This window comes from Zonotrichia leucophrys, chromosome 3, assembly GCF_028769735.1.
Source record: "Zonotrichia leucophrys gambelii isolate GWCS_2022_RI chromosome 3, RI_Zleu_2.0, whole genome shotgun sequence".
Taxonomy (NCBI): Eukaryota; Metazoa; Chordata; class Aves; order Passeriformes; family Passerellidae; genus Zonotrichia; species Zonotrichia leucophrys.
The window spans coordinates 73,769,071-73,780,606 of record NC_088172.1 but is presented as its reverse complement, the minus strand read 5'-3'; the positions used below and the strand labels follow the sequence as shown (position 1 = coordinate 73,780,606).

The 11,536-nt window shown below is 41.7% G+C and overlaps 1 protein-coding gene across 5 annotated transcripts in view; it reads left to right on the top strand.

The window, feature by feature from the left end:
* The first annotated feature begins 10,456 nt into the window (after nucleotides 1-10,456).
* EFCAB2 (EF-hand calcium binding domain 2) overlaps nucleotides 10,457-11,536 on the top strand; it is a 38,102-nt gene continuing 37,022 nt past the window's right edge. For all 5 annotated transcript variants that reach the window (XM_064708813.1, XM_064708816.1, XM_064708814.1 and 2 more), the window contains exon 1: nucleotides 10,457-10,631. In XM_064708813.1, the coding sequence (XP_064564883.1) occupies nucleotides 10,604-10,631 (28 nt within the window). In that variant the 5' untranslated portion in view covers nucleotides 10,457-10,603. The remainder of the gene's footprint in view (nucleotides 10,632-11,536) is intronic.

Sequence of the window (11,536 nt, the reverse complement as noted above, 5' to 3'; positions counted from 1 at the left end):
CAACTCTTATCTGCTGCAATTCACCAGGCTATTGAAAGATGTGGGGTGGATGGAGAAAAGGATTTGGTAATGGTTCTCTTCAAAACAAAAGATATCCTTCCAACCACTGAACTGCTGCTAATGGCACTGGCCCCTTCAAAACCAGCCACACCTTATGCAGATAAGATGCCAGCCCAGGAACTTTGTGTGATCTGTGATTGTGGAGGTCCCCCCACCTCCAACTCCTTTCAAACTCTGACATTACTGAAGATTGCTCCTACTGAGAAAAAGACATGGGTATTTATTTCTTTGGAAGTCTCAAATCAGACATTCTCCTCTGTGTTTCTCATTTTTCAAATCTATAGGGAAGCCAATAGCTCTAGGCTGATAACTTTATGCATTTATATTTTATGTCAATGAATATAGGTTGGAAAGTGATAAAAACAGAGATCTGAAAATCAGCTTCTTGCTTCTACTACCGAATGCAAGTAATTCACAAAGACTAAAAACCTCTTTTAGTCCTTTCTGGGATTGCGATGTATTTACTGAGGAGCTCTTCAGTCACTCTGGGAATAGGACTCCTGAAAATATACTAAAAAATTGGCTGCTAGAGTTGTTTAGGAGAACAAGAGGTTCTCAGACTTCTGAAATTTTAGATTAGAAGGATCATGTGTATCTCCATGGCTACCAGATCAGTCCATGAGCATCCTGGCAGATTTCTGGTAGCCATTTTGGAAGGTCTCATAGATAAACTGCTTAATGAAAATACTACTGTGGCCATGCAGGCTTGCTGGGGAGACCAAGAGAGGCTGGACCAAATGACCCCATCTGTGGTCCCTTCCAGCCTGTAAATATTTGACCAGGCGTTAGAAGGGAGAACATGTCACTGCACCCCCTTGTTATTTGATCCTGCTAGATTTGGTGGTGTCAGGGCCAGAGATCAACAGTGTGGTCAGTTTAGTGTCTTGGGATCTGGTGATCCTGGGTCTGTCTATGGTTCTGTGAAACCTCAACTTCTAGCATGCAGGTATTTCACCGTGGGAGGAGGAAAAGTGGCGGTGCCGCTGAAAGGAAGGCTTCAAGTATTGTGTCTGCTTTAGGTGTTTAAGAGGCACACAGGACACAAAAGGAGAACCTCCAGAATTCTCTGCACTTGGGTACACCATCTGTACCTTCAACGCATCTTGGGTGCTCCACACTGCACATAAAAAACAAACTACTTGCAAAGGGGATGGGGAGAGAGAAACAAACAGTATCTTAAAGATATCCTAAAATACCCAACACTGATACTCAGCTTACAAGCAACAGAAATACAATACAACACTTTTCAGGTGGGGAATCCTGAGCTCTTTGAGGCTGGTTCTTAATCTGGTGAACAGCTGCACATGAACATTCACTTACATGTCTTGGTCTGAACAAATGGAAGTTGAAAAACTTATCCAGGCTCCCAGTTGAGGTCTGGTAACAGAGAACCCACACTTATCAATTTCAATGGCAGATTGGCTCTAGTTTAGCTGCAGTGGTTTAAGATTTTACTGTCCCAGCAGATACACTGTTTTGAGAAGTGACAAACTGGGATGTGTGACCACTCCCTGGGCCACAGCTATGTTTATATCAATTTAAATTATTAAATATGCTGTGCTGTGTTGAACAGCCAAGGTGAGAGGAAGGGAGATGGAAGGAGACATACCAGGACATCCACACCCACTGTTAACGAGTTCTTCCACTACAGAGTGAGGGATGTGAGCTGGTAGTGGAAGGTAAGGTCACTAAGAGACATTATTGCCTCAAACCACTGCAGCAAGGTTTGGTCTTCAGGTTTCCAGAATTTGTGATTTAGTTAAAAAATGGACTCTGTCTGCTTGAGTTAATCTGAACTGACAGTAACTCCAGCTTTCAAGGTGTCACTGATATATACAGCAATGCCAATAAATACTGTTGTATCATGCAAGTATATATAAAACCAGATAAAAGCTGTGCTCTGTTTTAATATATATTTCAATAAGCAATTAGAAAAAAATAATTATCTTGCACTGCAAGTGGTACCACTTTTAGGTTTATTTCCATAGCCATCTTGCTCCTGAGGGCAAACCATGATGCTAATGAACTGGGAAGAATTTACCTATCTAGGGTTTACAGATCCAGAGTTTCAGATGGATTATTAAACTTGTATTTTCACTTGGGAAAGTTCAGTTAGCAGGTATGTATATATGAAATAGTCCCTTTTTACTATCCTGTGCAGTCTTAGACATAACTTCCTTAAGCGAGGAGATCATTGATCACAGCTTTCCTATGCTTTAAATCTTTGTAAGTTGGAATAATCTTACTCACTGACCTGTGTGTGATCAGAGTGCCTGACAAGCAACTGTCTCATCAGCAGCCACGGCTTAAGCAGTTGTTGCTCCCCACATTACACTGTGCATGTCTTTAGGTGGCTATTCAGCAAATGAGAACTCATCTCACACAGTAATAACCCCTTAGTACTTTGTGGCCAATTTGTATTTCCTGGGTTATTTTCCAGGTTGTTTGTCATTTCCCTGGTGTGGTTCATTGCACGGTTTCATAAATTCTTAAGTGATATAGCTCTGAATGTCCAAAGACAATTGAAATGGCTTTATCAGGATGCTTAAGTGCCTCTTCGTGTTAAGTTTTCTTTATTTGCAGCTATCTGCGGTGTCTGTTAGAATCAGTTTAGCACTTAGCACGTTGCAGTTTTCTCTGCTCCTTAGGGCTCTGCATGTGATAACTGCTTATCTTTTAGTTCCCCAAGGCTAATATCCTTACCATGTATCCCTTTGCAAACACTGCTTCTACCTTGTTGCTCCCACCTAGCCATTTCACTCCAACAATCCAAATGAGGTAACATAACAAAGCTACAGTTATTTGGAAATGATGACCAATGCACTCTGTTGAAGGGATGCAGTTTCTTTTCAGAGCCGAAAAAGGGATTATATGTCCAAAACCACTGTGTTGTTGTTTTGGGTTTTTTTATCCTCTCAGCTCTGTCAGCTAGTCTAATAAATGATGATGTTTCTTTTTCCAAGCCCTGCTTTTGCTTCCTTGGTGCACCTTTATGTGCATGGAGCATGACTGGAAGACAGTTCAGGAGCCATCTGAGTTGGGAGAAGGCAAAGCCAGTGACAGAACACAGCCCCTTCTTGGAGATTGCACTGAAAGTGTCAGGCAGCTCCTCAGTGGCAGGTCTGTGTTTCCTCTGCCCCTGACAGTTGTTCTTACACTCTCCTTTCTGCCACACTGGCCCAGCTCACAACCTGGTAACCACAACCACAAAACAAAAGTATTCTCTAGCTGAATCAGTTTTCTCCTCAGATCCTTTCATGGCTGTTCCTTGGGTCATGGCAGAGAAGTTGATACAAAAGGAGGTGCTTGTTGGAGATTTTTTCAGAAATGGCTTAGAAGGCAGCTGTGAGGAGCAAATTCTCACAGCCTGTTTCTGTAAACAGTAGAAGTTCTCAGGTTGTTTTTAATTACAAGTAAAAGTGACAAACATGAAGGCCTTGAGAACCTTGCATACCAGAGTTCTCAGGCAGCTTTCTCATAACAAGTAGATATTCTATCTTTGGCTGTTTTGGGAAAGTAAAAGTAAGTTTTGAGAACACAAATCTTGGTATTGGAAACAAAAGGAGGGGTTGGTGTGTTATCTCTGACCTATTGTGAGCTCGAGTTTGCAATATGCATGAACTTAATTAACACGGTTATAAAAAGTGACTGATTGAGTCAATAAATGGAGTCAGATGCTGAACCAACAGAGGTGGGTTCTTCTCTCTCCACTTCAATAGGTGCTGTCTCTGCTTCTCCTGGCACAGTGACACAAAAACTCACCAATCTGAAGTACTTGTTATTGCTCTTAGTTTGAGTTACTGAGTCTAAATGGTGCAGTAGACAAACACTTCCTATATCTAGATTTATGCCATATCTAAATAGTTGCACTGGCAAAATTTACAAGTGGAGGAGTGGTTTTGATAGCTTATTTTCTCAGCTCCCTAGAATGAAGAATATAGCAAAATGTCAACTCTTTCTGGTAAAATTGGCCGAACTTCAGCTTTTGACAGTCTAACAGGCTATTGTGGTATGAATATTTTACATTTATAGCCAACACGCAAAGTCACTGAGCACAGATTAGATTTTCATTAATACAGCTATATATCTTCTTGTCACAGTGCACCAAAGTTCCCTATCCCTCATGAGGGAATCAAATAGGAGTTCAATTTCTTTCTTATTCTGAAGGTATAGAAAATATTTCTGGGATGTGTCTTAGTTCTGTTTCTTTTTCCCACTCTCAAAATAACAAAGTATTTGAAAGTATTTTATTTCAAAGCAACTTTCATTTTACAATAGTAAGTCTGTATTAGAAGTCTACAAAACATACTCTATGCAGTATCTCTAGTTAGATCAGAGTTAACTATTTAAATATGGAAATACATTTGATATCTGCAAAGTTAAAGCTTATATTTAAGTAATAAATGAAATTCATGAACCTGGAAAAACAAGCTAGCCATACAATTAGTCTTTTGAATAAAATACCACTGAGATGAATGAGAATTAAGGTGGTGCTTATGCTATAACACTAGGCTTAATCCTGTGCCCTTTGTCTTAGTGGAGATGAATAAATTGTGAATTAAGATCAGTCTCCCAGACCTTAACTTTATTCCCACTGAAATTCTGAACCTAACCTGAGCAGGTAGTGGGGTCAGACTTGTAAAGTAAAATCCTGAACATGGTAACGGCACTTGTTATGGAAGATGATTTTCTCCCTTACTATCCTACTGTAAATTTAAAAGGATAGTGTTGCATCACTTATCCAAACATAATCTTCGCAAGCAGATGGTCTAAATTTTTTTTTTAATAAATGAAGATTTGCATTCTGAAGAAAGTAGAATAATCAGAAGTGCTTAGATTCTCTATACCCAGGTTCATTGTTTTTGATTATTACTAACTTAGTGAGTACAGCAACATTTTCATGCCCAAAAAGTCTTGACAGGTGATAGAAAAGGAAGTAGTTGTGCTACTCATGAGCTAGGAAGATTTTTCTAAGTATTAAAAAGTACTATATCATGCCTCAACTGATTAAGGGCCCTATATGATCATTCAGATGTATAACCTATAGTTCCTTCTCTCATCCCAAGGTTAACTACTTCTGTGTCATGGTTGACATCTTTGTAAAATGCATTTTGGGCTTATTTATCTCTGCTATGGCCTTTATATTCTTAAATTGCATGTTATGATATGGCAAACAACAAAGTAAGAGCTATTTTTTAAAGGTTAGCTCCACAATATTAGTAACATGAATATAATTCCATTATTCAAGAGTCCCATTCAATTACAATTGTTGAAATGTCAGTTTGAAACCTTGAATTTGTTTTCCTAATAAATCCCTATTTTTAAATAGCTTCTAGATAACCACATTATCAGGGCGGTTCCCTTAAATATTGAATAATTATCAAGTAATCTTTTGCTTTTTCTAAGATCAGCAAAATGAACCTTCTGGGACATGTCAAAACCTGTCTCTTTGAGTATCCTTTCTTCTAATGAGGCCTAAAGCAGGTGCTCAGTGGAGAACCACACAAATGACTATCTTAAATACTGTCTCTGAGCCTCCTACAAACGGTTGGTGATTCAAAGATCTCCTGAGGTAGGGATGTTATAAAGTAATTCCATGTCTTCAGTACCACTCACAGGTTTTTCTTCTTTTCTTTGTAAGTGTGAAAAGTCAGTGATTTGATAGTATGTTATTGGGGATTTTTTTGGCATGGTACTAAAACATGGAAAGAACTTTCTCAACAGAACAGAGAAGAAAAGAATGGAGTTTTAACAGCATTGATGTTCCCAACGTCATTGCTTTTGCTTCTTGTGAGAGCAATTCCACTGGAATTTTTTTCAGTACTCCAGAAATCCCTCATTTCCCAATTTCAGTCTGCTGAAATTGACACATTCTAGGCTCCAGAGGAAGGTCTTGGAGATGGAATGTCTTCTGAGGAAGCAGACTCTCTTTGCCCTTTTTCAAGGGGCTCTTGAGCTTGGCTCAGCTTTCAGTGGCGAGCCCCTGCTGCCTGTGGAGCACGGGGAGAAGTACTCATGGCAACCCATGTTGCTAGGCAGATGGATGATTGTGTTTTGTTCCTGCTGCCGTGTTCTTGGGGATCCTGGCTTCACTTCCAGATATAATTAATGGTAATAAAGTCTGAAGGTTAAAATATATGGATCTCTAGGGCCATTTCTGTGCCTGGGTGGGATGGGGAGCAGTATCCTGGCACTTACACATAAAAGAAAGAGCTTTTTTCTGGTGCAGCTCTTTAGGCATAGTCCCAGAGGCTGAGCACTGCCAGCAGCTCCTTGACATTGAAGAATATTGCTGCAGTAAAGAAATGCTTCCTTTTTCCTAGCAATTCATTTTTAATGTATGTTCAGTTACTTTTCCTCAAATGCAGCTTTGTTGAAGCTGGACAGGAGGAGCTAAAGATCCACAGGACAGTAGCTGTACGTGAGCAGTAAGAGATATTTGCCAGGACAGTTCCAAAGCCATCCCATGGAGAAGGGTTTGAGATGCTGCTATCATCATCAGCCTTCAAAACTGATTTTTCCCCTTTCTTCCTTCAGTGTTTTACTTATGGACTCAGACAGCCACTGAGCTTTTTCCATCCAAAAGAACATCTCACCCTTCCTGCCTTCCCCTCTACTTCTTCCTCTCTGCTAATTGCAGGGTCCAACTTCTTGGATGTGCTGATTGAGATGCTTTTTTGAGTTTCTTAATAGGGCAGAACACTATTCACTTTTTGATGGATTGTATTTTCACTACCTCTGTGACTCATATTTGCTCTCAGTGAATGGCAGAGCCAGCACAAGGTGGAAGGAAGATATGCAGCCAGCAGGAGGGAAGGGAGGAAGGAGAAGACTTGGATCTTCTCCTTTCAGCACTGGTGAACTCCATATGTGTGAAGGAATCATATGCTGACATTTTATTTAAGAGGTCATATTTTGGGCTTCTAGGTTTATTAATTATATTTAAAAATTAAGCCAATTTATGCACTTTTATGTATAATTTATGTACTTTTTGCTGTTTTGTAGGTGAGAACAGGAAGAATTATTTTTTTGAAAGAAAGCAAAATTATGACAGGTAAGGTTAATCCAAATATACCAGCAGCCTGGAAGAGGTCAGTGGTAGAGGAAATAATGGAGGGCATGCCTGTATGTCTGTCTCTGCCTACCCTGTTAGGCTTCTCTTCATGTACTCCAAGCATAGGATCAAAGCCTGCAGTTACAAAGAGAACAAGCCAGAGGATAAGCTGTCTTCCCCTCCTACACATGAAGGAAAGAGGTAGCTGCTCTCAAGTGCAATTTACCTAAATTCTGTAGGGAAAGATACAGTATAGGCAAGGAATGACAGAGTCTTTTTCTCATTTTTATCTGGTTACTGTGGAACATTTGGTGAACAGCTAATGTTTAGATAATACTCTGTTTTGAAGAGTCTGTTTCTGAGTCATTGAAATCAGCTGCGGATCCCAGAGGAAGAGTGGAATGAAGGTACACTTGGGTCATTTATGTCACACTGGTAAAAAAGGGTACAGTGACATGGAAACACCTGCTAAACAGCACAGCTGTACCCATTTCGCTGCAGAGGAGCTATAGGTAAGAGCCCTGCCACAAAATCATAGTTATCCACCTACTTCCTCTGTGAAGGACAAATGAATAGGCTTCTTTGTGCCTTCAATTATATGGTCCCCAAGGACCCACAGAGAGAGTCCTATAGTGAAGGTCTTTGGCAAATGTTTGGAGCAAAGATGTGTTGAGATGCTTGCAGTCCTGAAGCCATGGGGGGACACAGCTTTGTAGGATGTTATTAAACCTCCTTGAACTTCTCTCTCTTACATCACTTCTCCCAGTTTAGACCTGTTTTTATTGCTGAATAACATTTCTGAACATATGCATGGAGAATATGCAAAATGTGTGATAGGACCCTGATAACTGAGAGGAATATATGTGATGAAATTAGGAGTGGAGGTAAGGGAACCTTATGTCTATGAGACTTCAGTGGATTCACGCTTTATATCAATGATGCTGGATTCTTTTATAATTTTCCTGAGATATCTTCTGACATTTTTAAAATGAAAAATCACAATTTTAAAAGGGTATGTTCTCCTCAGAGGAGCTCTGTAAAGATCTTGCATGCAGCAGCTGATATTTCAAGCTGTTGAATTAGTAGTTCTGGGTTTCCTTTTGTACTTGTCTGTGCCAAAATGTGATTAGTTGTTTCAGCCCACTCATACCCTTGGTTTGAGGTATCTGTGCATTAAGTTAAAAGGGAAACAGCTATATGGTTCAGGTCCATATATCAGGTATTTGATCTGCATTATAATTGTTAACATTTTTTCCCTACACAGATTTTTCAAGATACATTGCCAGGAAATTTTAAAGCAGTGAGTTCTCATTTTGAAATGCTTTCTCTTTCAGTATTTTGTTCTGCTCCTGGAGACAGGCAAGACACCAAAGCCTGATGTGTTAGGAATTGGGAGAATAAGGATACTTGGCTGCATGCTGCTGGAAGCAAAAGGAAACTCTAGGCTAGAGTGGACAATGCAAATGAAGCACTTTGATTTACTGTAATTGTCCCGAGTGGAATCTCAACAGCACAGGCAGGACAGTGCAAAAAGCTGTTTGCTGAAATTTGTATGAGCTCTGAGTCAGTGAAGATTCTGTAGCTAGGCTAAAGTTATCAAACTTAACAAGCTTGATACGAACATCCAGGATTTGAGCAAGGCCTTTATATACTCACAACAACACTTTCCCCAAGGAGCTGTAACAGCAGCTCATGAGGGGCAAAACCAGCAGCTACTACAGCACATAGATGTTGTGGTTTTAATGACATCTCATAGCTGGGTACACTTCACAATTTCCCCTTCCTTCATCAGCACCAGCACACTGGGTTTTTTACCATCTCTCTTGGAGGACACAAAGATTAGTGCCTGTCAATGAGGAAAGCCAAGTGCAAGCCCTGGAGAAATTGCTGGGAAGATGTTAGAGGTGCATGCCCAAGTGGAGTTATTGTCTTACCACTTCACAGTTGCAGTGACTCACTTCCTTCCTAAAAATCTACTATGAACATGCAATAATCTCAATAAATATACACAATATGCAATACTTGTATTTATTTTAAAACTAAGAGTTGTTAATATTTTGGGCATGGATTTGTCATGAAAACCCAAGTAACTAGAACAGGATTTTATTAAGGTTTCTTTTAGGAATATGTAGTAAATACTTTGAATTAGTGTAGCATTTGTAGAAGAGCTATAAGTGTCCTATGATGTATGATGTGGAAAATTATATAAGAAATCTAATGCTGGGCACAGTATTTAAAAACATTAAATTCTACATTTGGGGTAGGGGAGAGAAGAGGTAAGGGAGGTGCATCCTTGCCAAAACAATGTATTTTGCACTTTTCTCCAGCTTCAAACACGGGACTGACCCACCACCATAGACCTCAAATCAGGAAAGACAGGTTTTCTATGTGGAGGGGTTAAGGGAATAAGAAATAGGACCCCTGTAAGACTGAAAGATAAAGGTTTTTTTCTTCTGCTGCTGCATCCTCTAAATTCGTCTGCCATGCTATTCTCACCAAAATTTCTGTTAGCAATTTGAGAGGAAGCAAATCTGTACTCCTGTAGTCAAACATCTAGTTTGAAATATTTAGTTACTTTAATAAACTGCTCGAGTCAGTAGATAACCTTTCAGAGTGATCAGCTTTGTTAGAGAGCATAATCAGCTGTTTTCCCAACAGAGTAAAGATGTATTCTCTTGGGTATCTATTATACCCTCTTTACTTTGAGCCATGTTCAATAAAAAATGCAAAAATAAGTGTCTGAAAGGCAAATAGCAAATGTTAAAATGTTCTAAAAATGTGTTGGTTTTTTTTTTTTTTTTTTTTTAATCAAAGAAGCTCTGTTTGTGCTCCATGTGTTTTTTTTTTAATTTCAGGCTTTTCTTCCATGAATACTGAGAACATCATTAACTGTTTGTTTGAGAGGTGGAATTGAGTGTGCGAGGAGGAGTCATCCACGCGGGCTTTGCAAAACTGAACATCTGACAAACAGGCACCTGCTGTAGTGAGGACAAGGTTTTAGCTCTAGGAATTTCATAAATATTTATTTTCTAGGAATATATGGTTGCATCTTGCCAGAATATTAATATTTGTATTTTTTTCTACTTTCACAGTTGTTTTAGAGTCAGAAGACCCAGGCATCGCAAGCTTATCTGCTAAAACTCAGAGCTAAATTTAAACCGCACAGTTTTGTTTAATAACACTAAGACAGAATATTTTAGCTGTTCTGGCGTGATGGCATTTAGAATAAAATGTTCTTTCACTTTCTAAAGCTCAGACACATGTGAATCTCCGCAATTGCTGGGGAAAGCTGCATTTTGAAGAGACACGGAGTCCTTTGCAGGGGCAGGTTGAAGGGGTTCGCTCGATGGCTGCCTGGAAGGGCGCAGTGGGGCCGTACCAGAGGCTCGGACACCCCGAGCCCGCCGGGAGCGGCGCCCGACCCCCGGCGCTGTGAGGACAGGGCCCGACAGGCCCGCGTCGCCATGGCGACAGCGCGGCGCTGCGGCCATGGCGGCGAGGGAGGAGAAGGGCGAGGGTAAGGCCGGGGCTGGGGCTCCCCCCGGCTCTGGCGCGGTGTGCGGACGGGCCGGGGGCCGGGCCGGGAGCCGGGCGCCACCGAGTGAGGCCCGCCCGCCTCAGGCCTCGGGCGGCGGGAGGGGCGGCGGCGGCGCGGGCAGGCTCGGCCGGGGCTGGTGCCGAGGCAGAGGCGCACGGACACGCACCGGGGGAAACAGACACACATATATACCTACTGAAGTGCATACATACATACGTACATACATACATACATACATACATACATACATACATATATATACACACACACACAAACACGGGCACGCGCGTTTGTGTGTGCGTGTGTGTGTGTATCGCAGTCTTTGACATCCTCCCGAGGGGAAGACGCTGATATCGTTCCTCTGGTGCCCTCTGACAAGACCCGAGGGAAAGGCCTGAAGCTGTGCCAAAGCAGGTTTAGGTTGTGTATCAGGAGAAGGTTCTATACCCGGAGGGTGCCTGGGCACTGGAACAGCTCCCCTCCCCAGGGAAGGGGTCACAGCACAGCCTGGCAGAGCTCAGGAAGTGTTGGGACTGTGCTCTCAGGCCCTTGGTGTGATCCTGTGCAGGGCCAGGAGCTGGACTCAGTGATCCTTGTCATCCCTTCCTGCTCAGCTCGTTCTGAGATTTTAGATATGTATGTGCACAAAGCTGTTCGTGCACATTGTGCATGGATGTGTGTGTATGAAATATACACACGTGCATATTTACACCAACAGAAATACACCCACGGACTGCCCATCCCCTTCACGGCGGCCACACCGCTGCCTCTCCCTCAGGGCAGGGGCTGCTCTGCAGCACTCCCGGCCACAGGGGGTGCCACCCGCCTCCTGTTGGTGCTGGCAGCCTTATGGTGCTGCTGCCGGCACACAGGGTATGCCCAGG